This window comes from Branchiostoma lanceolatum, chromosome 2 (assembly GCF_035083965.1).
Source record: "Branchiostoma lanceolatum isolate klBraLanc5 chromosome 2, klBraLanc5.hap2, whole genome shotgun sequence".
Lineage (NCBI taxonomy): Eukaryota > Metazoa > Chordata > Leptocardii > Amphioxiformes > Branchiostomatidae > Branchiostoma > Branchiostoma lanceolatum.
The window spans coordinates 11,972,217-11,999,986 of NC_089723.1; the positions used below are offsets into that span (position 1 = coordinate 11,972,217).

The window sequence follows — 27,770 nt, forward strand, 5'->3', positions numbered from 1 at the left end:
AATCAATTCTAACCGAGTAGAACACAAAACAGAACTAAGAGACGGCAGTTCGGTGCAGAACTGTGCACAGGACAGGGTTAATCTAATCTGTAATCACTTTCTGACGACAAAGAAAGAGTTGTGACCTACATGTATGAGGTCATCGGGTGAAACCAACTAAACAGTGGCGACGTGTTGGCTACTTGCCCAGAAAAATACATCTGTCCACAAAGCTTTTCAACTTCACATCCTTACTATTATTTGCCAAACAACTCATAAGTTCCTGTGTTTTACCGTCCTCCTACTCAAAGTTTCAGCTGTTTCCTTGTTTGTTTCGCACGCTGAGAGAAACTGTTGTCGCCTAGAGAGACTCATGGCGTTTATCCGTTTCCAGATCCCAGCACTAGGAATTCTGAAATTGGTTAATATAAAGATGTATCACGACCCAAACAAACACCACCAATAAGGATTGTTGAAAGTTGCACAGCGCCCGCTCAACCGTTGGTGGCGTATCTGTATCTGTATCTATATAGCCGGTATAACCACCATTCGGCGTAACACACCAGCTTTGCAGGCACGCAGCGCAGCAGCAGCTGGTTATATTATGCTGAACGACCTGTCACATCTAACCTTTGCATATCTAACTGCATGCATTGTTTAAAGCTGTCCAATGAGGATGCTACCACGGTACTATAACCTTAACCCGGAAGTATAGATTGGACGTTGCGATATCGGTAGCATCGAAGTCGCCATGCAGTACGAAATCTACACCAAAATGAGGCATTAGCAAGTATCTTGAAGGTCAACTTTGATGCAAAGAATACCATATTTGAATACAATCTGAGAATTCGATTGAAGTCCAGGAGGTTTTCTGACTCGTCAAAAGTACGAGGATACATTTAGCCTCATTTGACCAACTGTGTGTTTACTCACGTCTGAAGTAAACCATCCTTATGCCTCATTCCGGCTGTCAACATATTAAAAATATTGTGATGCGCCGTTTTGCAGCATAAGACATGGTCATGGAAACATTATGGTCACGATCGGCCAGATCAGGCAACACGGTAGTCATATGGTAGTCAACAACATATATTCACATGCACACAAATACATACACTGTACACGTTTAACACACACACACACACACACACACACACACACACACACACACACAAATACTTCACAAAAGTATAATGTCTGACTCACTTCCGTAAAAAGCTCATGTCAGTGCTGTAGGACTTAAAACTCCCCCTTACCAGTGTCAGAGCATCCAAGGTTGCCCCATGTGTTTCGATCAGGAGTTTGACCAGTTCCACATAACCATTCATGGCTGCCAGGTGTAGTGGAGTAATGCCCATCTTGGACTTGGCATTGACAAAGGCCTTGTGCCACAGCAGCACATCTGAAACCTCCTTATGCCCATTCTCTGCAGCAAGATGAAGCGCCGCTTTGCCATGCTGGGAACAGAAACATGATTGCAGAAATCAATAAAACTAGAAATTAGAAGTGTTAACTGAAGTCATGGGTGTCTGTGAAAAATTATTGCTATGACTAAGGTGTCTGGGTTGATCTTATTTCAGGTAACAAAAGTACCAACGTAGCACTCTTGATTTTTCCATTATTATCAGATGATATTTGTTAAAAGCACTTAAAAACCAGTAAGGCGTCTGCAGTTCCAGGCTATTTCAGCTCTGAGCCAATTGTGTTCGGTTTAATTCATTCAGTAACTGTTACACTCACTGTCTGAAATCTGGGACGCATACCTTGTGAGACCTACTTCTGGGTGAAGGAGGTTAACCTTCTTGTTCTCCCAGGGTATGCACTCTGAAGAGTGAATGGTACGCCAGCTTTTCTACAGTGTAGTTATGGTGTCCTCAACACATGCCCGGAACATTACAGAAATACCTCAGAAACACCTCAGCTACATGCATATGTATCATAACTGTGTAACATAATCCCAGTCACGAATGATAAAGATCTTTTAAAATATTCATTACGTCAGAACTGGTTCAACACACACCTCATCAAAGACATCCACCCTGGCATGGTTCTGTAGAAGGATCTTCACAATAGACAAATGGCCTTGCTCACTGGCCACAAGCAGTGGGGACCAGCCATTCTGGAAAAAAGAACAAAATTAATGTTTTAAATGATCATTGTACTCTGTGGCCTTAACCATCAATAGGAAACCAGCTACATGTATCAGACAAAGTGCACAGTAGACAACTGTGTCAATAATTTCAAAATTAAATGCATTGTGATATTTGTAGTACATGAAATTCAATGTAGTACATGAATGACCAAGGAGGTTTTAAAAATGCCCGCCGCAGCCTTTTGTTTTCTCGTTGGATCCTGCTGGGTCGTATTATTTGGTGGCCTTGGCGGCATTGCTTTGATGTGGATGTTTGCCGCACATTTTTGTGCCAAAATCCTTGCAAATGAGTCTAAAATTGGATGTCACCATCGGTAACAATACCAGAGCTCTCCCGAGTGCCTGCAGTTTCCAAGAATTTCCTTACTTGAGTTGGGTGTTAGAGCTGGGCAGTAGCCAGCATCAGCAGCAGATGAAAATCGCGGCCTATTCTATTTAGACATGTGAAACTCTGCTATACAAGAAAAAAGTCGGTGAATTTATTCTGGTTATGCCAATATTTATTCTAGATTGTTGACAATATGAAATTTCCATTTTTCTAGATTTCAATGACCAACAAACGGGTGATTTTTCCTGCAATTCTAGGCTACATTTTAGGCTTAGACTTAGTTGTGTGCCTTTCTGCTGGTGGAGGAGGTACTCCATTAGAGTCCATTCCAAGAGGTTTTAAAATTCTATTTGTAATAAGTTTGAACAATATTGAATAAAAGAAAAGTTGAGTCACAATAGTTAAAAATCATTCAAATAATTAAAAATGAAAGTTTAAACATGCTTGAATTCATTTATGATAAGCTTTCTCCGCTGTCCGGACCGGACAGGTCTTTCCGCAGACCCTCTAAACAGTTACTTATCTCAGTTCGATTTTTACAAAATGTTTCAAAAATGTTAGAACAAAAGGCAACAAAACACCCACACACTAATGTGGAATTGACTCTGTGATCATGACTGCGCAGAATCGGAGAGAGAGTAGAGAGAAATCAGTAGAGAGATTGCATTTTCCACTGATGTGTTTGACAGCGATGGGAAACTGGCTGACTACTGCCAAGAAGGTAGGTACTCTTGGGCTGTACGAGAACTCGCCACGGTGTAGCTTCTCAACTGCCCTGACACATGGTTTGGAGTCGGTGAGGATGAATGCAGGCATTGTGGTCTGAATGAAGTAAGGCTTGAAATGTTTCAGGGCGGACTCTGAGTAATTGCAAGGGCTTCCAGTTCACAGGGCAACCACTGACGTTGGTACTTTTTGAGTTTGATGATGCGGGACAGGGCTTTTTAGGATCCAATGAACGATCTCATGGCAGTCACGGATGAAGGTGGAGGGGCTGTAGACAAACTACACAAGGTGTGGTGTGCGGCTGATATTTTGCACTGGTTCCAGTGCCACCCAAGTATTGCTGTTTGGGCTGGGCAGATGATGGTCTTGGATGGAGACAGTTGCAGGTCACAGTTGTGTAATGCTGTCAGAACAGCACTCCAGTTGGTGAGAAGCTCTTCATAGGTGTTTCCACAACAGTAAAGGTCATCTGCTATTTTGGCAACCATTCCACGCATCAATAAATCCCCCAAAGTGCGTGACATGAGTTCCTCCAACAATGCTTCACTACCAGGCATGCCCATTGCATTGCGACAGTAAATTCTGATTCCTTTGAAAATAATGGAGTGACAATGCCGCAATACTTAGGTGAGGATGGGTGTAAGGGAATCTGGTGATAGGCCGAGGTCAGGTCAGACACAATGGTGTATTTCCAGCAGGCAATTTGGCGCATGACCTGATTGACATTGGGGAGAAGGGATGGCTGAGGTTTACAGTACTTCCATGGCTACATCGGTGAAGGCGATGACCAATCGGTGACCACCTTTGCACCATTCCATTTCGTCCATTTTGTTCCATTTCGCACTTTCTGGGGACCGCATTAGTACAAACTTTAAGGTAATCCATGATATTGACAGAATAACAGAAAAAAAAGGATGGTTTATTGTTCTGCCAGATTGGTTTCAATTAACTCGTATCAAAAAAATCCCGGTTTTACGTGAACTAACGTTAGATAGATAGAGCAAGGAGGTTTTATATAGAGATAGATCTAGAGAGGTAACTACATGTACATGATTGTATGTTGTATCTCTATCCATTATACTGTCGCTCCACTCTTGCAACAATGGAAGGATGTGCTGGCATGCCACGTGGGACCTACTAGTATTCATATCCGGACAATTGACAAGTTCATGTCAATTACACTTTTGACACCCATGGCTAACATAGCACAAAAGGCAGTAAGTGCATGCTCCCTCTTTTTATTCCTTACCATCCTTGGTAATTCAGACATTCCATGGCAGTGAATTCCAGCAATTATGAGAAGCAAGTCAGACATCTGAAGTTTTCACAGACTTTAAAACATCATTTACATTGTCATCTAGTATTGGAGTATAACACAATGGTCCCACAAACCTTGGCCTGTTTGTTAACAGCATGTTGCACCTTGTGGGCCCCTATGTTCTTGACCATTTCCTGTAGGACATCTTCATTCCCTGCTCGAGCACAGTAGTGCATGGGGGTCTCCTGGGTCTGTGGGATGCAGAAAGTAGACAATTTGGTATGCAAATTTAGTTACTAAAGGGGACCCAAAGTATCAATAAAGATGTATATTATTAATGACCTATACAATCTTGTTCACTTGCACAATACTATATACTTGGCTAGAGCATGTGACGGGTATATCTAAACACCTCACCCGAACTCATCCGAGTCTAATATGCAGTGTACACGGGGCAAGGACTTTATGTGACACTCTGGATACATTCTCTATGCAATTATGAATAAAAGATATGCAGCAGGTCTCACGTATTTACCAGTTTTTACATGTTTCTCCGCTAGTTTCCAAGTAACAAATACATAGTTGTATTTGAGGCTGAAAAACACTTTGTGTACAGTTATCATAAGTTGATTGCTATAAACTTGTGCTATGCTATGATCTATGATTCAAACAGCATCCAAGATTAGACCTAATCTTGGCAAAGGTTAATCAATATCAGATCTGTTCAGTGTATTCTCATACCAGTTTGGTTGCCATATTGACATCACCGTCAAACTCCAGTAACATCTGCATGATACGGATATCCTCCCCCTCAAAGTGACACATATCCTTAGTGGTCTCTGCTGCATAGTGCACAGGAGTTTCCCCTTCCTGTAATATGTAATACACAGTCAGATCACCTATGTGTACATAATTAATTCTAGTACATGTATATCAATTGAAATAATTCATACAGCTCTGTTGCATTAAGACAGAGACCAGTCTCTTAGGTGAATTTTTTTTTTACATTTTCACACTTTTAATGTCTTTAGGAACCATGATACCAGAATATGACATTTAGCAGGTGGTTATACCATTTAACATTACAAGATTTTATTACCCATCTCAAAAGTGGTCTTTTACCTTGAAACTTGTCATATTCAACAGAGCATAATTGTTTTTAAAACAAGGATTGTCTTCATTTCACAATAAATGTAAGTACATTTGTCTGTGTGTTGATACAGATGACAGCATCCACCCTAGTCTTCTCAGTGACCAGATAGTTGATGATGGCACTGACCAACTCCCAGTGGCAATACCGTACAGCAATGTGCAATGGATTTTCTCCCATCTGTAGAAAATCAGAATGATGGATATTATGGACTTCAAATTTCTGCAACAAACTACAGTACATTAAACACTACAAATTCCATTGATACTCTATAGTATATGTTGTAAATGCTGCTTGTCTGGACACAACACTGACAAAAGATATGTTCTGTTCTTTGTTTCTAAGCTGGTATGTGTCAGGTTCATCTTCATGCCCTTCCCACTTAACATTTCCAATTTTCTTTCCCTTTGACCTTAGCTAACCTTCGACTGCATCATCAGGTCACCTCCATCCTCCATCAGGGCCTGCATCATCTTGATGTTGCCGTGGCGAGCAGCTATGTGCAGAGCTGTCTCTCCGTCCTGGAACAGATGCATATTGAGCAAACTTCAGTTGTGTTTATTCCAGAAATACTTAATAAGACATACAGGAGGACCTGCATGGGGGGTTAGATTACGAATTATGCAAAATTTTTGCCTCTATAGTTCTGTAAAAACTACATGTACATAAAGCAAGATATTGATGATCAAATATTGAACACGTCGAGTGCCAAAAGCGCGAGGTGTTGAGGAGTCCGGGGGTGCTCCCGGAGGTGCTCCCCAGGGAATATTTTGAAATCTTGACCCTCTGAAACACTTTTTCCTTAGTTTTGAGGGCCAAATTTTGATGGTGGACTAAGCTATATTTGACGACATCTCTATTAGTGAAAGAAAATATGCAAGGGTTTCATGGGGGCGTGACACCCTCCCAACATATACATGTATTTCTATAGGTGGGCCCTGGAAAATTGAGACATCCTGACTTGCTCAAATGCTATTTCCTGCATTTTGAGGGGCAAATTTTGTACTCATAGTCAAAAAAATACACAAGGGTTAAGCTAGATTTTTGCCACGCAACCGCATGGCAGTTGCTGGCATTGTGCCGGGTCTCAGATGTCCACCCTTCCTTTTCATCCCAGCTGCAGACAGACTGCACCTCGCCAGAGGGCGCTTCATGCAAGTCCAGACGATCGCATTTCGCCATTGCTCATGGCTGACTATAGTTGGTAAATGTGTATGCACAGACTGCGGATAATCCGATTCATATTAGCAATCTAAACGGCATCCGAGAGTTTGATTTTTACTTTGACTGATAGAATACATAGGACAATAGTGTGGCCATTAGTTATTATGCAGCAAAGGATAGGGCGGCAAAAATTGTCAAGGTGTTCATGCAAGATATACGTATTATGTGACGATCGATGGGGAGGGCAGGGCGTAAAAAAGTCTATACAAGTCATTACACGTACAACCACCATTTCATCTTCACCATTATCTAATGGTTGCGTGGCCAGCTTTTTTTAAAAGCATTAAATTTTCTTGACCTCTTAACATATTTTTTGCTGGAGGTGTAACAATCCGACGTGGGCCCGAGGGCAGGCACCCCAAGGAAATGATGACAGAAATCTTTACCATATCTATTCAGAGTTTTGGTTCTGCCAGATCTTTCTTTAGTCACTGACATAAGATAGCGGATGCTGTCTGAAACGTCTGACTGTTTCAAAATTGTATCCAGTTGCTTGAGTAACTATTTTTGGCGTACAGTATATGTACTACATTCTCACCTCTTGAGGAGCATTGACCTCTGCCCCAGACTTTAGCAGCATCTCTGCCACCTTGTCTCCTTCCTTCACCCGTGCTGCAATGTGGAGGGGAGTCTCCAGATTCTGGAACAGCAGGTCAGAGGTCAGGTTTAACAGCAATACATACATAATAAGATACATCATAGTAGGGACCGGCTTTTTAGCGAATGCCCACAAACGCCCACTCTGGCGAAGTCCGTGCAGCATGAATCTAATGTTTTTTGCTCGGAAGATGTTCAGGTTGTACTCCCATTAATCAATCCTGAGTTTCAAGTCAATCCATCGATCCAAAGTTAAATAAAGCGAACTTGAAGATTCTTACCTGGCTTTTTAGCGAATGCCCAGCAAAATGGCTTTTTAGCGAATGCCCAATATATCAGCCAAAATATCGGCCATCGTAACACGGGCGCTAAATCTAACACCATTAACATGTTCAAAATGTTGTCCCCTGAATGTGTACTCAGTTTCTGTGCTGTACACAGCTGTAAAGTCACTTTATCTTACGAAATACACGGCGCGGGAATCCAACCATAAACATGCTCAACATTTTGACTATGTTTATGGTGTTAGATTTAGTGCCCGTGTTACAATGGCCGATATTTTGGCTGATATATTTGGCATTCCCTAAAAAGCCATTTTTGCCAGGCATTCGCTAAAAAGACAGGTAAGAATCTTCAAGTTCGCTTTATCTAAAGCTCGGGTCGATGGATTGACTTGAGACTCAGGATTAACTAATGGGAGCACAACCTGAACATATTCCGAGTAAAAAAGTTAGATTCATGCAGCGCGGACTTCGCCAGAGTGGGCATTCGCTAAAAAGCCAATGCGCATCATAGTATACAAAGTTGGTGAAGCAATGCTAACAAAACGTGTTCAATCTCTAATGCCTCTATCAATATTTCATTGATTTTTGCACCCTACCTTTCCACCACGGATGCCCACTTGAGCTCCAAACCCCAGCAGTGTCTGTACAACCATGGGCTTACAGAACTGCACAGCTATGTGCAGGGCTGTGTAGTTGTCCTGATAAAATGACATGTTCCATGTTAATCAAGTTATACTCAAAGGCATGCAAGATAACAGACAAGTTATGATTGAAAGAAAATATACAAAGTCTTACTTTAATAATAAAATATACCAATAGCTGTAATAGTAACTGCAACAGCAAATCTGACAATTGAATGACTGAATTCAAAAGGTTCTAAGAATATACTACCTCCTTGCTCAAACTTAGCACATGAAATAATACATTGATCTCTTTTAATTTCTCGTTCTCATTCTTTTCTCTGAACATATTCTATAAAGCCCCTTTTGTCTGTTATTACATATTAGGTTGAAGGAAAAATACCTATAATTATATCGCTAAAACTTCATCATTCCTGATTAATTGAAATCAACATTTTTGGTAGTTAGGCCACGCCAATTTAATTTGTTGCTTCTCAGAATAGCCTCTCCTGTTTTTCTTATTTAAAAAAAAAATAGGGTTACTATATTCCCATTCACAAATTTCAAGTCCCAATTTTACTATTTGTTCAGTAACTGTTGTAAAACTCAATAGCCACCAAAATAGATTACAAAGGTCTGCACATACCTAAAATGTGTGGTAATATAATCATTATCATTATTGATGATAAGTTATAATTTTTTATTTATTAAAACCATTTCTCAATTATCAATCTATATATTACATGGCAAAAGGTAATTTTGTTACTAACTTACTGAAATTATAGTACTAGATCAAAGAAAGGGGTGCATTGCATAAAATGAGCTATACAAAGCTGAAATGTAAATAATCCGCTTATCATCTCCATGAAAAAAAGACTTTTTCATGGAGATGTTGTTTTGCGTGTGCTTGCTTGTGTGTTTGCATGCGTGTATTTTTGTGTGTCCGGATGCTTAAAGTCAGCATAACTGAAGAACGTCAAGATGGATAGTAATGATATTTGGTATGTGGGTAGGTGTTGGGAGGAGGAAGGTCAAGGTCAATTTTGGGCCCCCTGGTATGTGTCACTGGAACTGCAATGGCATATTTGTCAAAATCTTCCAAGAAGAATTACTGAAGAAGGGAGAAACAGATTTTCATGTTATTTACTATGCAGGTAGCTTAGACAGAGATGTACACAATGAATTGCAAATCATGCCAATTGGGACTTAATTTGCATAAGTAATGAGGAAAATCTATATGTCTATTGTAGGCATGCTATGACAGCTGGCACATGTTGGGTTCGAAACTGGGACAAGAATTCCCAAGGGACCCGACAGCTGGTGGTCAAACCACAAAGGGATATACAACCAAAACTTGTATACCGGGGTACTTGTTTTTATTATGTGGATAGGTTAAGTGTTACTTGATATAATGAAATGGTAATGATGCAAATCAGAATCTAATTTGCTTAATTAATGGGGAAATGTTATAAACCCACTTCATTCAATGGTACAACAATTCAGAAATGCAACATAATGTAACATTAGTATGAGAAAGAAAGAGAAATAAAGGGACCTTGATAAATAAAAGTTATGCAAATGAAGATCTCATTTGCATAATCAATGAGAAAATACTGTAATTTCATATTGGTAGATAACTGGAATTTAATACTTTTGGCATTTGGAAGTTATGTGACAGTGAACATGGTTGAAATAAATTATGAAAATGAGGGCCTAATTTGCATAATATATATTTCATGGATATATGAGGTCTCCGAACTCTTGTTCTTTATGTTATGTAAACCCTTATCTTCACCCCAGACTATTTGCAAAAAATATTTTTGTTTTTTCTTTGCCCTGTCGCTCCAATCTTTTTCCGAAAAAATCCGAGAAGCAACAAATCAAAATTGGCGTGGCCTTATGGTTACAAATACTACAGATTCAGATTTTCAGGTTTACAATATTACCTTCGTCCTTGCATCCACCACTGCACCCTTCTGCAGCAGGGCCTTCACTACTGCAGTGTGTCCTCTCTTGGCTGCAGCATGTAGGCACACTGCACCAGCCTAAGCAAAACAGTTTTAACAGCATTAATTAATCAATCTTTATTTTGGTAAATGAAATTTAAAAAAACAAATCAGGAGAGATTCAAAATTTTTACTCCAGGTTACTTGACAAAATGAAAGTCCCTTTCCCAAGGTCAAAAAGGGTAATCCGATACAGATTGAATGAAGACAACAAAATCTAAGGAACCTCAAAGAAATTAAATCCCGACACATCCCTAATCCCAAACTACATGTAGTTTTGAAAACATACATTACAGCGTTATGCATGAGTGCCCGTATATGATATTAAGAACCAATAACGATGGACTAAGTTGGCATGCTAGAAACAGCAAGGTCACAACATTCATGTTCGTAACCTTCAACAACTGACGACTGAAAAATTGGTTTGAATTTCACGCTTTTTGCAGGGTAGATGAGCAAATCCCTGAGAACATGGCCTTCAACTCAGACAAATTACTCAGTGTAGAATATGGAATATTCCAGGATATATGACACCACGTGTAATGTTACATGATTGTAAGAAATGCTTATTGAAAATCACAAAACCCACACCTAGATCTTGTCAGAGTCTTAAAAAAATCCTTCGATAAACATCTGTAACAGTACACTATTGTGATAAGGCCTAGTAATCTTGGTCTTTTGTTTTGTTGTGACCTGCACTTAGCCATGTGTGGCAGAAATGTGCAATAAAGGTCTTCATTCATTCATTCATTAGCCCAGGCCCCAGGTATTAGCCGCCACCCATCCTTCCCACACACCTTGTTTGGCATGTGGAGTGGAACTCCTTTCTTCAGGAAGGTGAGCGCTGTCTCAGGGTGACCACATTGGGAGGCAATGTGCATCAGAGTACTGCCATCCTGAGGAGAAACAAAGCATAATAGACAAGCAATGTTAAGGTTCATTGTACGGTGCATATCTGAAGTTGGAAGTTTGATCTGTCTGCAAAGAGACAGACACTAATTTTGCCAACCCTTTCACGGATGAAGATTATGTGAGGGAACTTAGAATGTATAAGACATCAATGACCATAATAATATTGTTAAATAGCATATACGATTAGACATGTTCACAAAATATAGAAACTAAACTCCAAGTACATGTATTATAATGTAACTGGAATTGATAAGATTGAAGAAGAGGGTACAAGGGGAAATGATTCAGCAAACTGGTGAGAAGGGCCAGGAAACAATAGGACCTTAATTTGTTTGCCACAACATCAAATTCAAAACAATTAAGATGTCTCACACTTATGAATTATGAGTGTGCATGCATGTACTAAGTATGGGTTTGTATATTTCTGTGTGCGTGTACATGTGTGTGTGTGCGTGCATGTGTGTAGTGCAATGTAGTATTGTTTGTGTTCTTTTCTTTCATTGATCCCCCACCCTACATGTATATCAATATAATTACTGTATCTGTTTCCTTGAACCTTCATATGCACTCACTGGTATTGCTCTTGACCCAGTTTTCCTCTAGAAATTCCATTAGAGCCTTAACCCCCATGCATAGCCTTGGCACCTAGAAAGGGTAGCCTGGTAGGATATAGCCAGGCCTGGTAGACAGCCCAGCCCTTTCTGCAAACCCCAATGAAGACGCATTTAGAGGTCGTTGTACACATGTAGATGAGGCACTGGCCTTGAAGCATGGCCTTGTCAGCTACCGGCCCTCCCCACATAAATTGGTCTAAATTTTTGTTGGACACTTCAATATGTTTTGTTGGACAATGTGGACATACTTCTTTCCTGCCCAAGAGAATTATCTTTTTTTTGCAATTTGTCTGACATTTGCACATGCCAATAGCCTACTTTAAACTGGTCCTGCACGTAAACTGCTAACCTTGTGTTACAAGTTGGCCCAAAATCATCTTAAAGATATTGTGCACATGTAAACAAAAAGACAACAAAACAGACCAAACCTTTGTCCTTGCCAAGACAGAGGCCTTGAACTTGTCCACCAACACCTCCACTACGTTTGTCTGGCCTTTCTCTGCTGAGATGTGGAGCGGTGATCTGTCCAGCTGGGGATGAGGGTAGAATAGTAAGAGACTCAGTTTTACTTGTTGTTAGCTTGCATTATAACTTTCTTTAGATTTCAAATAAAGAAGCTTCCAGTATTGAAGCATCAGATTCTATTATTAGATAACAATTATTAAACGAACAAGCATGGAAAATACACCGTTCAGTATCTGACCTTGTCCACAATATTGGCATCAGCCTTGGCTGTCTGTAGGTATTTGATCATTGCCTCATCTCCCTCAAATGCTGCAATGTGCAGTGCGGTGTGACCCTCCTCCTGTATGGTGACATACAGAGTAACAGCGTTAATGCATCCTGAAGATCTGTATCTGTATCTGTATAGCTGGTATAACTGCCCTTCGGCATAACACTCCAGCTTCGCAGGCACGCAGTGCGGCAGCAGTTGGTTATACACTAGAAGCCACTTAATTGCACCCCGGATTAACGCACATTCCATTTAATTGCACCGAATTCCAAAATCCCAAACCGGTTCCCATTCCCATTGTTAGTGACTCAGCATATCTGCATGGCGCATTGTCACCAATGCTGGATACCTGCAACAAAATTTTTCAAAAATCCGCCAAAGTGAACTAAAAAAGTGCGCAGAATATCGGCACCGATATGTTTAAAACTGTCTGAAACGTCTGTTTCCAAATTCTATCCAGTTGCTTGAGTAACTATTTTTGGCACATCTTATTACCTGGATGTCTAACCTTCACTAACGTATCATGAACATTAGGTCTACATTATTAGACATAAATCTTGCAAAAAGACCTCATTTACATGCATTATGAGGAACTGCTACAAAAAAAATTAATGGTCTTCTTTGCTAAGATAAGACTCATATTTTGAACAACTTGTATATTTTGGTTGAGACGATAATCAACTAATTACATTTCTGCAATTGAGGACCTGATTTGCATAATCAAAGAACATTTATGATACATCACTTGAAAAGGTTGATATCATTTGGCGCACTCTGGTATGAAGTCGTCTAACTCATAGTTTTAACTAGTATGTGACTAGATGTGTTTCAAGACTAACATCTTAACCACACAGTACTTACGTTTTGTGCATTAACGTTGGCCCCATTGTCCAGAAACAGTTTGGCTAGTTCTTGGTCCTTCCTGCGGCAGGCCATATGCAGTAGATAGTCTCCATTATCCTACAGTTACAAACACCAGGTTGTAGTTTCAGTGAATAGTTTGGTATACATTTATACATTGTTTGTTAGACCCTGTACTAAGTCGCCCAAATCACCCAAATCGCCGAAGCGGGATTGATGTGGCCTACTGCTAGTCACATTTGAAAATGCCCGACTTGCACACATCCCGACTTAGTATGAACGCTTTCCCGACTTGATGCGCATTACTTTGCATATTGACCCGTTCATTGGTCAAGGGGTCATATGCAAATTCAGCTTTTTCACTGTTTCCCGCCTTTATCCGATATTCGCCTACCTCCCTGTTGGAATATTTCGCGGAGATATGGCACAATCGGGTGGCGATTTTGGCGTCTGGAATGACGATGAAACGCCAGTACTGATGGCCATCTTCGGGCATGTGGAGATTCAAAAGAAACAAGGGCTCCCATCGAAACCAGAGTGTGTACACTAAACTGGCGGCCAACCTGGCCAAAAAGAGGTAAGTGAAGACATGTAAGCAATGTCGTACCATGGAGGATCGTACTATCAAAGGTGAAAAACCTGAAGATAAAGTACAAGAAGGTGATTGACCACACAAGAAGAGTGGTAACCTTGCGTCTTTTGATCAAAGTTCAAGGAATGTAGCTTGAGCCGTTGGACGCGATTTTACAACTTGCGCACGTTCGACCCCTGGTGTGAAGGTATGCGACTCGGGCGATTTGGTCCTGAATGCGACTTGCGTAACTTAGTATGAACAACAAGGGGACTAAGTCACTGGACAACAAAGTTCTTTGTACAAGACCGTTTTGTTTTTACCTAGAATCCATTCCAAGTTACCAAGAGGGTTTTTTGATAATACAGTATTTTGTAATTAGTTTGAATTATTTTGAATAAAAGAATATCTGCATGACAATAGTTCTAATTTTTTCAAAAAATTTTCGGCAATTCAGTCAGGCAGTCAGGACAGCAATAGCCGAGAACTAGAGAACTTCAGCTGAGGAAAAGTGAGCAGAGCCAGCAATATGTATAGTAGTCACCGTCAGTCTGCCTCATGACTCAGGAGACTCCCAGACTCCCGTGCCCAGTGTATGGAAACCTTGTCTCTGCCGTCTTGCTATACTGACCCGGATCTGAATTCATAATTATTTTTATGTTGCCATTAGTGATGTTTTATTGAATACAGGGATAAAAGACTTGTTGTAATACCGTGTTTTATTGCTCAATTCTTCTGACGTGCTTTATGGTATTCAAGTTTGAAAATGTGGATGTCTTGTTTTTTTTGCCCGCATGCACTAAATTTGGAATATGCAGAGGATGTCATCCATAAAATTTACTTGCTGTGGCCTTACAATTTTTTACACAACTACGCAAATGATCCTCGTTTTGGAAGCCATGTCCCATGAATTCCGCACAGGGATGCCCTAGGAGCTCCTGTATGACACTGGTTCTTTCCAGTGTGCTGTATGCTGCTCCGGGGTTGTAGTTAACTCCATCCAGTGTACTGAATGCGACTTATGGGACCACAGGAAATTTGCTGTTGGTGTTGTGGCAGCAGTATACCCAAATACTGGATACTACTACTACTACTAGACTAGTACACAAGTCACGTAATTGCTAAAGTGAAAGTGCATTGACTGTTATACACCATCTAATCAGTAGAAAGAACTGCTTACCTTCCTTTGCATGTTGATCTGCTGTTCTGTGTACTGAGACAACAGCTCTTTGCAGACGGCAAAATTCCCTGCTTCTGTGGCCAGAAAAATGGGAATGTTTCCGTCCTGGATTGATAAAGAAGCAAAATGGCAAGGTGGTCTTGTGGTTAGGGTTGTTGACTTATGCTGAATGCTGTCCATAAACTAACACACTTGCAAATGGCACCTAAAACGTAACTGTAATTCATTTCATTTCATTTATTTTATCTATTCACGCACCGGCTTTTTAGCGAATGCCCACAAACTTCCACTCTGAAGTCTGTGCTGCACAAATCTCTTTTTTTTTTGGTCGGAATATGTTCAGGTTGAGCTCCCATTAATTAATCCTGAGTTTCAAGTCAATACAAAGATCCACAGTTAAATACAGCGAACTTGAAGATTCTTACCTAGTGGCTTTTTAGCGAATGCCCACCAAAAATGGTTTTTTAGCGAAAGTCCAATATATCAGCCAAAATATCGGCCACCGACTCATTTGCATACTCGGGATGTTAAATGAGGCCATATAGTGCCGCGGATCGTGGATTTCCGCGCCTTGTATTTTGTAAATAAAAAGTGACTTTACAGGCGTGTACAGCACTGTAACTGAGTACATATTCAGGGGTCAACATCTCGAAAATATTTACGGTGTTAGATTTAGCGCCCGTGTCACAATGGCCGATATTTTGGCTGATATATTCCATGACATTGGGCATTCGCTAAAAAGCCAGGTAAGAATCATCAACTTCGCTTTATTTGACTTCGGATCTATGGATTGACTTGAAGCCCAGGATTAATTAATGGGAGCACAACCTGAACATATTCCGACCAAAAAAAAATGAGATTTGTAAAGCGCGGACTTCGCCAGAGTGGGCGTTTGTGGGCATTCGCTAAAAAGCCGGTCCCACTTATTCAGGGAGAAATATACTCAGGCTGTGAAGCCTGTTTTTCAGGCACCCCTGATTTCACATATAAACACGCAAAATTTTACACAGTAACAATAATAACCAATCAATCATCACTTTATCTTCAAGGGAGCAAAATTTCACAGTGTAAGGAAAATCAACATTTTCACTGAACTTTAACTTCACAGTGGCGGCAAGTGATTTACAGAACAGATCACAGTGTGAATGAATCATAAACAATTACAACAGGTTTTTAATGGTGATGATAAGTTCACAGTACAGAGGTGACCATGAAAACAGTGAAGGGCTGACCCCAAAGTTGCGTTGCGCAATAGAGTACAAAGCATTTGAATACCTTAAAGTTTTTAGTCCCTACTTAATATCTTTAAAACCTTTCTTTTCCTTGAAATTTTTTGCCCAATCTGGAGACTTTTTTGGTTAGAGGGAACAGGTACATGTAGGGTCTAAGCTTTCCCATTTTTTAAAAATTTGTTTAGTTTGCCATTTTAGTTGGCACAAGGATAGAATAGATGTGAGTTATTGGGTCATGCGGAGGGATACATCAGAAATATGGGGTCAAAGGTAGGGTTTCCTTGAAACTGGCAGCTTTCCTCGGAATTTGAGCAGTACAATCCTCTGTTTTCTTTGCATGGTTATCAAGTAAACCCTTGTGACTTTCCAGTGTAGAAGAATTTTTAAGATTGAAGTTTGGGTTAGTTATTATAATACTTTTATGAAGCCTTGTTTCAGTGTATCTTAACATGCTTTCCTAGGGGCAGCCATAACTTTGAGGTCAGCCCTGAACATAAAGTTACAGTGAAAGAGACAAGAATTACAGCAACCTTCAAAACTCTTTTTTGGATCCAGTTCACCAGCTGAAAAACATATCCACACATATAACTTTACGGTAAAATCTTAAAATCATAATTCATGTTTATGCTAACCAACCTTGTCCTGCACCAGCCGTCCCTCCTTCCCAGACACCTTCAGGAGCATCTGTACCACATTTATGGCTCCACTGGGTCTGGATGCTGCTGTGTGGAGAGGCAGCTGTTCCTTTTGCTGCAGGAACCAAAATGTAAAACTTTACTGAACCTTATCTTCCATCTTATACTTTCAACTACATGTACATGTAGGATCTTAGCTATTGTAGAATTATATGCAATTTAAAACTTTAACCCTCCAATGGTCAGATGAATTTGTATTGGAGGCCAGAAAAGGTGTGGTTCATGCACATCAGAAGCATACCTGTTAAAGCTGCTGAGGAAAGACACTTTGTTATTGAGGTTATAGCTTGGAATGTGTTGTACCCAATGTTTGGAATGACGCATATGTCATCACGGTCCCAAAGGAGATGCCATCAAGTCTGTCAAAGTTGAGACCTATCTCTTTAACATTGGTGTTTGCCAAGGTGTATGATTAAGGCATCATAACTGACTGGTGTCTCGAGGACATACTCCCCAGTGTAGACCCGCAACAATATGGGTCACTGCTTAGCCATTCTACTACACACTTTTCGATGCTTCTGACACACAGGCTTCAGGAAACAGCAGACAAACGTAGTCATGTGTCGACGCTAGTCCTTCCAGATTTTAGATGGGCTTTTGACTACGTCCATCACCCCACTGCCATCAACAAACTGATTAAGCTTGGAGTCCACCCATCTGCAATACCATGGATCATAAGTTTTCTCTCGAAACAAGGTGAAGTATCACATGGTACAGCAGACACCCTCACGTATGTCGACGACCTGTTGTTATTAGAACCACGACATGTTCTAAGGGCCTCTTTAGACTGGCGACTGTATACAGTCGTGCGACTGCCTGTCGTCACGACGTCACCGGCGATATGATTGATTGAAAATGCATGTGAACGATGTACTCCTAGGTCAGTACATATCCAGCAGTATTGAGTTCACCTGGGTAAATACCAGCTTGAAGAAAACATTTAATTACAAAAACAGACCTATAAGTCATTAAAAACGTTGTAACGCATTATCCCTAGTGCTAGACAGTTCAATCCTTAGGCCCCCCTTTTGGTTCAGAGACTGTTCATGGATGCGTTCATACACGGCCTCCTTCACGCCACACTCGTACCATCGCGATTCCCTATCTAAAATGTCTGTAGTTTCAAGGCGGAAAGAGGGTCCGCTATGTTTGTTTAGATGGTGCCATATGGCATGGGAAAAACCACTGTTACTGGCTCTGCAATGTTGTTTGTATCTTCCTCTGTGAAAAAGAAACCGTCTGAAAATGTTTGGACGCCGTCTAAGAGCATCTTAGTGCATCTGAGCCCGTCCCATGCCAGTGCTTCTGTCCTGTCAGAAACAGCAGCGGACACGTCGCGCGAGTCCAGACTGTCCTGTCCGTTTGTAAGTTGGACGTTGGGGACTGGCTAAAACGACCTCCCCTAGCCGCTGGAAACGTCAGAAACAACGTCGGACTGGCTATAAAATAATTATTCACCCGACGCTTCCGCCTGTCGTCATTTTCCACGTGGGAAAAGCATGTTTAAATCTTCTGCACATGCACATATTTGAGCGGTAGTTTCGATTTGCCGTTAACTTTTACAGACTATTTGTCAAGTCGGTACATATTTCGCTGGAGTTTCTTGGATTTCACACAATTTTGGAGGATGGACCTTACTTCTACAAGCAGCTGTATCTTTCTATGACATTGTACTGAGTTTGGTTCTAGTCCAGTGACTGAAATTATACAAAACAAGACGTCGAAAGCTGGAAGAATCATCAAGTGTCATCAGGCCGTCCGCCGCCATAATTCGGGACGCATTGTAGATCAGTGGACGCCTGTCAAAGACGGCGTACGGCCGTTTGGGACGGTTCCATTTTCACAGAGGTTGCCTTCAGAGGTTGGCTTGTTTCCCCAATATATGTATCCTTACAAGGAGGATCATTGCACTTCAATCTGTAAACAACATCCGACTTAATGATGTTTTGATTTTGTCCTTGGGATGCACTAATCTATGTCTGAGAGTGGAATAGGGCTTGAAGTTGGTGGCGATGTCATAATTTTCTCTGAAACCCCTTGAACGTACGGATTTGTAATGTTCACCGTTTCAGTTCTATCCTTTGTTAAAGGTCCAAGATTTATATCCACATTTTGATAATGCCATCTTGAGGTGTTCCTGTTCCTTGGTTTTAGCTTCCACAGAAGTAACGATAGTCTCCACTCTTTTGTCCGAAGTTCTTTTTTTTTATAACACCAAGTTTTTGCTCCAGGGGGTGGTGAGACTCAAAATTGAAATACTGGTACATGTACGTTCAAGGGGTTTCAGAGAAAATTGCAAAACCATGACATCGCCACTAACTTCAAGCCCTATTCCACTTGGAAGAAATATTGAGAATAGAAGTTCATAACTGTCTGTAAAAACTAAAATGAAAACAAAAAAAAGAAATAGCACACTGTCAATTTCAGGTTCAACTTGACATTTCACTAGTCATGCAGAAAACTTCTGGAAACAGATTTGAGACTTACACATGCATATGCATGCCTGCACTGAACAACTGCTGTTGGTATTAATTATGACGATTTTCACATTTTGATTAAGCATGCTTAACAAGGTTTGTCATAATTACAGCTCGGCTCTTGAAAGCCCGATTATTGCCGACGTTACGTCCAGCGAAAGATGAGTCACCAAAAGAGCAGGCCACGTGGATAGGGAACTGGTCTAGAGGCTAAAGAAGTCAGATATTAAGTCATGAGTAGGAGAAATACCAGCATCAAAATTCATTATTTCATACTGTAACAAAATTGAGAAAATTGCACATTAGAGGGACGTGTTGTAGACTTTGGTGGGCAATAACTACAAATATTCAAAATTCAGATTCACATTTGAAACAAACTTGTAACTACATGTAAAATATTTCCACCATATTCCCGTTATTTTGTCACATTTCCATCATTAAGAAAAGAAAGTGCAAAACCTGGCTACACGCTCTGAATATCCAGGAAGTGCTTTCATCCGGACGCATCCTGCATATGTATCCAGAAATGTCATTTTGCTCGCAACGTGTTGAATAGAGCCATTTGTGACTTGCATTTGCTAAATCATGACCCAATGTGATGTGTGTACACCAAAGTATCGCCATCTGGTTAAATTTGTTAGAAAGAACAAGCAGCTGAATTAATTCGACACAAACTCTGCACGGGGAGAACAAAGATGGTGGCCTTCTAACTGCGAAAATAACATGCAAGATAGTCCCCGCCTCCTAAAACACCAAGCTCCTCTCCCAAGACCATGTTCTGGATAAACACATTGCTTATCCACACAAAGCACTTCCTGAATATACAGAACACGTAGCTTTGCTTGAGACGTGTTCTGGATATCCAGGATGTGCTTCAAAGTATGCCTTGGATAGAAGCACATCCTGGATACAACAGATGGATAAATTTCACATCCCAGTGATACATGTTATTTTGTACATAATAATCGATATCAGCATGTAAAATGTACATTACATTCTGTCTGACTAAGGATTACTTTTATCAATTTACCTTTTAATATCAAATTCAAAAAATCCATGGATGCAAAAAAAAAACAACGATCAATCAAACTGAAAATGTTAATGAGAATAAGTACAAGTCATGCAATTTAATTGTTCTGTCTAAATCAAGCCATTTGCTTGCAAAATGAGGCAGATTAACTCACCCCTCCAGGGATAGTGGCATCTGCCTTCTTAGCAATGAGAAGCTTGACGACCTCGTCTTTGGCACTGGCAGCGGCAAAGTGCATGACTGTCCGGCCATCCTGGGGTTCAAAAAGGCTGTTAGCAATCACTGATAATGGTATTGGCCATTTTAGTATAGACAGCTGTGTCAATTTATTTCAACAGGTCCTTTTAACTGGTGTAAGTTGGGGTTTAACGGAGAGTGCTGTAACTTCAGACGTAAATATATGAGTTCAACATCCCATTGCACCAGTGTCGGTTGTCTGAAAAGTGTTGCGTTTTGACAAATAATAAATGACAGTGGTGCTATTTGGGGATTTTCCTTTGTGGACTTGATTTTACTGTACATCGTCCATGCATGATCTACATGTACACCATTGATCTCAATCAGTAAAACCAGAAAAATGTTGTTATGGATATATAACGTTCCACGTTGTTCCATTTGCCACTTGTCGCATTCCAAGCTATGTCAGCCTTGACAATCTGTTCTTTGTCATGGCAATAAAAGTAAATACTTCATTTCATATATCTACCTACATGTACATGTATGTATAGGCTAATTTGTATACAACTCTATGCAAAAACGAGACATTGTTTTACATTCCTGACACAGAATACTACATATCATCGTCATCATTACACTATACTGTTTTAGCCAATTAGAATGCACATTATTAGATCAATTGTTATTCATGTCATAGATATTCTTTGAAATTGTTATGTATCTACAAATTGCCAACATTGTACCCGTTACAATTGTCGCCCAATAAAGTTCTTCTTCTTTCATATGCAGGGTTCGAAATAAAATTATCACATAGCCAGATGGCGTTGACCAATCAGAAGCCTCCATTGCCCATGTGTTATGACACCATAACAAACCCGTGATCATCATACCTGCCATTATGCAGAGGGAGATCGGAGGTTATCTTTTTGTTAACATTCGTATAATATTTATTTGTTCGGCTACAGAACAAATACGTCTACAGAACATTCTCAAGAGATACAAAATCATCAAAATTGGTGGACTCCCGCCATTTTGTAGCGAAGCAATGCCAAAACTTTAACCTCAACCTATGACCTATCACATAGTATACTTCTGTGAAACGCAGCGTGCTTCAATCGGAATCGAATCACGGCATACTTTAATCCACTTGGCAAAGATCAGTGTGAACGCAAAAGTCAATCACGATCAGATTAATTCTATAGGATAAATGTTTAATCCGATCCATTTTTTTGAGTGTGAACGGGGTCTTAGTGGCCGTACCTCCTGGGGAGGTCCCATCTATTATGTGTAGTGTTGACAATAACATCAGGGGTTGGAGGTAAAGTAAACTCTCCAGATGTCAAGAGTGCAAACAGACCCACGCTTTAAATTATACAGTATCTCTCAGTCAGGTCATTCTCACATCTTGTGGTTTAAAGCCATTCCAGAGGAAGATTAAGTCACTTCATACTTCACTCTAAATTTCTGCATCCTTTATTAAATGATATGTCCGACTTAAAAGACAATCTATTTCACCCATACCTGTGGTACAAAGCCATTGCACTTCCATTGATAAATTCCCCATGGAACTTGTCAGAAATGTATGAAATTACAATGCTATTGCACTGTAGGGAAGTTAATTACAATGTAGAAGTCGATAGACCAGAGTAATTTGTAATCTAGCCAACATATTATCACATCAATATGTTATGAAAATAGTTCTTCCCCTATAAACAATTTACTCTCACCTCTCAAATACACATACTGGTATGTCTATTTTTCTTCGCATCAAAACCCGCCCGGTACTTTCTTATTTTAGACGGTATGTTTATTTATTTTTTCAGAATCAGGGCATTGGGATAAAATGTCTATGCAGTACTCGAAATACCCATTTGCGCAGCATAATTTGCTTGTCCACCTCATTCCAAAACCCTGGTACGCTGTGCGCTAGATTTTGAGCCTGAGAACCCTATTTTGCGACAATTTGTAGAAAAGAATTGGGCCGAGGAAGCTTGAGCGCTAGCTCAGTCACTCACACGCTATCATTATTACGAAATACGCTAAATTTTCAATTGAAACACAGAAATCTCCGTCCAACCAAATAAAACAATGAGTTACCGATACTTTTTCATTCTTTTGTACCCATAGTTAACTTGTTTTGATGTGTCTAAAACGCAAAAATTGTTGTCAGAAATTGTTTTTTTAATTTTCTTTATGAATTTGTATTCTTTTTAAACATGTAATATTAAACTGCCTTCAGAGTTTTTGTGTCAACACTTGACTATATAGTATGTAGACTTGTAGAGTAGAGTAGATTTATTCAGCCAGGTAGGAAGGTCTCTTAGATTTATGAATTTGCATGTAAATTTTTTAACATGCAATTTTGCATGCAACCAAAAAAATGTAGTTACTTTGGAACTAGACAGCTCTCTTGTTTTATTTTGTAACAATGAGTATATTTCCAAACTACAAGTGTCAAAGAATTTTGGGGCCTTATTTGCTGTCCATTTATATCCCTAATTTAAAAAAACGGCGTCAAAGACATGCACATATACCATGAGAACAAATGTTTTATTGTAAGTAGCATAGACATACATGTAGTAAAATTGGGATTTAAAATTTGTGAATGGGAATAGTGACCAAATTCTTTTTATTGTCAAAATGGGAAAAACAGGACAGGCTATTCCGAGAAGAAACAAATTAAATTGGCGTGGCCTAAAAATGACTAAAATTTAGCGAGATGAAAATTCTGCTTTCATTGGTTCTGATAACCCCCTAGTACACCCTCTTAATTTCGATGCTTGATCTTGAACTGCTCTATGAAACTTTGGAAACCATGCTATATGTACAGGTATATAGAAATAAAAAAAACTAATGTCCATATCTTCAGTATAATCATCAGGGTAGGGATATTTTCCTCCTACAACAATGTGAAAATCCACCATTAAGAACAAAGATGACCATTGCCATGGGAACCAGCAATATGAAGGTGTTCTTCTGAACTCAGCGTAAAGCTATGCCAGGACCCCTTATGCAGACCAGGCTTTTTTTCTGTTTAAGTGGAAGAATAATTATATTGGCAAAATCATCAGGGAACACAGAATTAATGTACTAGATCATAGGAAGGGATTGACATTGAAGAATATGTGCCATGAAAAGCTGAACACTTGAATAATCCTGCTATTCTTTATGTCATGCAAGCCTGTATCTTCACCCCAGATTTGTATAAAGAATATTTTCAAAACTTTTTTTTCCCTGTTGCTCCAATTTTTTTCAGAAAAAAATCAGAGAAACAACGAAAAAAATTGGTGCGGCCCCAGATATGCTAAAAACTTTGATGCAATTACTAGTAGATTTCTCTTATTGTCATTACTTCATCACCTTGTATACCTTTTTCCAACAAAAATTTCAATGTTTTGCTACTAGGGCACAATAATGATTGTACGTGAATAAGTATCATACTGTCTCGAGTTACGGCATAACAACCCAACATTATAAAGTGCATCAAGATGGGTGAATTGTTCCCTGAAGACCTCCTACAGAAGGAGATATGAATAATTCATTTCCTTGATGACAGGGTCCAATAAAGCAATGATGATGATAACCATGGGGAATGGAGTGATAATGTGTGCGTGTTCTGAACAAAAGGATGAATGTCCCAGCAAGCTCCCATGAGAGTACAGAAGAGAAAAGGAAGGCAAAGGAACCATTGGTAGATTTTTACACTGCTTCCATGCATAAATTTTAGATTGAATGTGGACCCCAAAAAATATACCAGTCTGAGATCAATTTCTGTGCAGCCTTTTTTTTCCCTCAGAATGGTCACTCTTCCATAGTGCAGCAGCTATCTATCAAATTTGAGCAGGCTGGTTTCGCTTTACCCTGAATTAAGGTGTCAATTTTGCTTAGATAAAGAGTGCACCGATTATGCTCTACACTAAATTTGAGCAGTTGGGCTACGAATTACAGGAAGTGAAAACAGCCAATTACAGTCTCTGCATAAAAGAGCATGCAGGCCTTCAAGAAGGAGACGACAAAATCAACATCTTTTATGAAAGGCTACATTTGGGTTAGACATTGGAAGCCAAACAAAACATGTGTTATACACGTAGCCAGGATTTTGCTTGGGGAGGTTCTTCTTACTATCTGAGGGGCCAGTGAACTCCGCAGGCACAAGACTCGCGCCAATAGTGCAGTGCCATATGTACCCCCATGGAAAATTTTGAAAATTAAACCTCCTGAAATGACATTTCCTGCATTCTTGAGAGAATTTCAACGAAAAAATCAGAGACACTCACATAACTGTTTCATTCAGAACATTCAGTATTTCATTGGAGTTGGAAGAAAAATAAAAAATGAGTATATCCGTCATAAAATGGCTTCCACATTAATCAGCCTTTGATATAAAGCATATATAACTAGAGTTCCACGACCTCATACCTTCGCCAAATTATTTTAACCTTTATGAGTAACGTATGAGTGTTTCTCATCAATCATAAATCATACCGGTTGATTGTCTTAAAAATATAATATGTCCAAAGTATGAGCTTAACAAATTATGAGCTTAACAAAGCTAATATCTATCATCAATTATGAAAATGAGGCCCTTATTAGCATAATTTGGTTCAACGATGTTCACATTCACATAACTTCCCGATGCCACAAAAAAGTATTAATGTATGAAATTGCCGTCATTTGCCAGTGTGGAATTATAGAAGTTACTCATTAAGTATGCAAATTAGGCCCACCTTTGCATATTTTCTATCTATCAACATTCCTCTCTTCCTCAGTTACAGTTTGAAAAGTCATATCATGGAACAAACCGAATTTTTAAAGTTGCCTCATTAATTATGCGAATTGGAATCTGATTTGCATAATTATCGTCCAATCATACTAAGCATCACACGAGCTATCTACGTACCAAAAATCATGACCATCCATCAAGGCCATCTTGTTATAGTATTTTCTGATTAATTATGCAGATGACGTCTTCATTTGCATAGTTCATATCAATTAATATTTAACATTTCTCTCTTCCTCAGTTACATATGTCATATGTTTCAGAGTCCTATTATGGAATTTGGCGGATGTATAAACTTTCCTCATTAATTTTGCAAATTAGATACTGATTTGCACAACAAGTATCTAATCATGTACATCATCACTCAAGCTATCTAATTACCAAAAATCATTACCATCCATCAAGCCCTTCTTGAGTTATTCCCTTTCAAAGTCTGAACCAAAACCTGCTCCTGCAGTTCCAAACCCATACCACTTACTCTCTGTCCAAAGATCTATATTCCACTCAAAAATCAGTTCCATAGCATGTCCAGAACACGAGATATCAAAACAGGAAGTTCCGCTGCAGAACCGTAAGAAGCCGCTAGGAGGCCTAAAATCTAATCTAAGAGGCCTAAAGTCTCATCAATACCTACCAACATACCAAATACCAAAACAATCCATCCAGGCATTCTCGAGTTATGCTGGTCCACTACAAACAAACACACAAACAGACGTTACCCTCTGCATAACCTTCTCAGCGAAGGTAATTATGGTCTAACCTCACAGCCTTAGCAATCTTAACTTAATATTCTAACACCTTAACCTTGACCTTAATTGCACCTCGGATTAACGCACATTCCATTTAACTGCACCGAATCTTTGGTTGTCTAAGACCCCGTTCACACTCATTTTTTTCAATCGCGATTGAAGTATAATCGCGATTGAATCGATCCGATCGCGATTGATTTTTTCAGTGTGAACGCTCCCAATCGACGTGTGTGGCTTGGGTTTGTTTTCCCGCGCGATGCGAACTATGACCCCACGTACCCGAATGTATGACCTCCCACCCCCGGAACCAGCCGAAATCCCCGCCGATCGCGATGGAGTGAATCGTAGTTGTGTTCACACTCAAAATTTGATAGGATTGGATTGGATCCGATCGCGATTAATCCTCTCAAACTACCTCCGGAGGTAGTTACAATCCAATCGCGATTGGATCGTTTTGGATCGTTCCAATCGCGATTGGGAGCGTTCACACTGAAAAAATCAATCGCGATCGGATCGATTCAATCGCAATTATACTTCAATCGCGATTGAAAAAAATGAGTGTGAACGGGGTCTAATTGAATCTAAGGCTCCTTCTTAGGGAGTTTGGCGATAGGCATAAACCATCTTACAAAGCATACAAGAACAGAATCATGCTGACTAACTGATCGTAATGTCAGAGGCCCCAGGCCACCTGGGGTGTACAGAAAGTGCGAGATGGCACGAAATTTAATGAAATGGAATGCAATATGAAACAAACACAGAAGTGTGCGGTAAATGAATATAACATGTTTCTTTTTAGAACTCTACCCAGAGTCGAATGAGGCAATAAATTTTTAGCAAAATTTTATCGCATTTCTGTGTTTGCGTGAGTAAATTTATCTCTCAAGATCTGTGATTGTCAGTTGACAGCTAATGAAAGATGCTGTGTAATAATATGCCAATAATTAATGTGAATAGCATGAAATACAAAGAAACAACACTGTGCTTAGAATGTAAGGACTAAAGTGCAGAAGTGGGTGGTTAAAAGATTACCGTAATATACATTAAAGAATTTACTCAGAAAGATGCAAGCGATATGTAGAACCGCTTAATGATATGTGTGCGAGCACTGGGCTGCCCGCAGGAAGTGAATACCCCCGAGACGCCGGGCTCCGTGACACAGGTCAGTGTTTGGGGAATGTCGACGTTGGTGCTCTATTATAAACGGACATGCACGTTGACGTGGCTGTTTTTACATAAAATCTTATAGTTTATGAGAAAACATACGAATCATATGGTATACGCACAAATCACTATGCGTTACGTACGAGACAAGATACACAGTCTTTTTATGCAAAACCACTCCAGCCAACCAGGCAGGGGATCCAAGATGGCGTCTTCCGCTTTGTGTTTCTCCCCACAATATTTGGATTTTAGAGCATTGAACGAGACTTAT

General features: G+C 39.8%; 1 protein-coding gene across 9 annotated transcripts in view; it reads right to left on the minus strand.

The window, feature by feature from the left end:
* Positions 1-27,770, minus strand: part of LOC136427462 (serine/threonine-protein phosphatase 6 regulatory ankyrin repeat subunit B-like) — an 88,742-nt gene that overhangs the window by 31,919 nt on the left and 29,053 nt on the right. For 6 of the 9 annotated variants that reach the window (XM_066416328.1, XM_066416330.1, XM_066416329.1 and 3 more), the window contains 17 exons: positions 20,784-20,882; positions 19,711-19,809; positions 17,064-17,177; positions 15,196-15,300; positions 13,445-13,543; positions 12,554-12,655; positions 12,279-12,380; positions 11,122-11,220; positions 10,265-10,363; positions 8,295-8,396; positions 7,356-7,457; positions 6,016-6,114; positions 5,645-5,773; positions 5,185-5,313; positions 4,578-4,694; positions 2,000-2,098; positions 1,236-1,436 (listed from right to left, as the gene is read on the minus strand). In XM_066416328.1, the coding sequence (XP_066272425.1) occupies positions 1,236-1,436; positions 2,000-2,098; positions 4,578-4,694; positions 5,185-5,313; positions 5,645-5,773; positions 6,016-6,114; positions 7,356-7,457; positions 8,295-8,396; positions 10,265-10,363; positions 11,122-11,220; positions 12,279-12,380; positions 12,554-12,655; positions 13,445-13,543; positions 15,196-15,300; positions 17,064-17,177; positions 19,711-19,809; positions 20,784-20,882 (1,896 nt within the window). The remainder of the gene's footprint in view (positions 1-1,235; positions 1,437-1,999; positions 2,099-4,577; positions 4,695-5,184; positions 5,314-5,644; positions 5,774-6,015; positions 6,115-7,355; positions 7,458-8,294; positions 8,397-10,264; positions 10,364-11,121; positions 11,221-12,278; positions 12,381-12,553; positions 12,656-13,444; positions 13,544-15,195; positions 15,301-17,063; positions 17,178-19,710; positions 19,810-20,783; positions 20,883-27,770) is intronic. The other 3 variants (XM_066416334.1, XM_066416335.1, XM_066416337.1) reach the window with 1 other exon arrangement.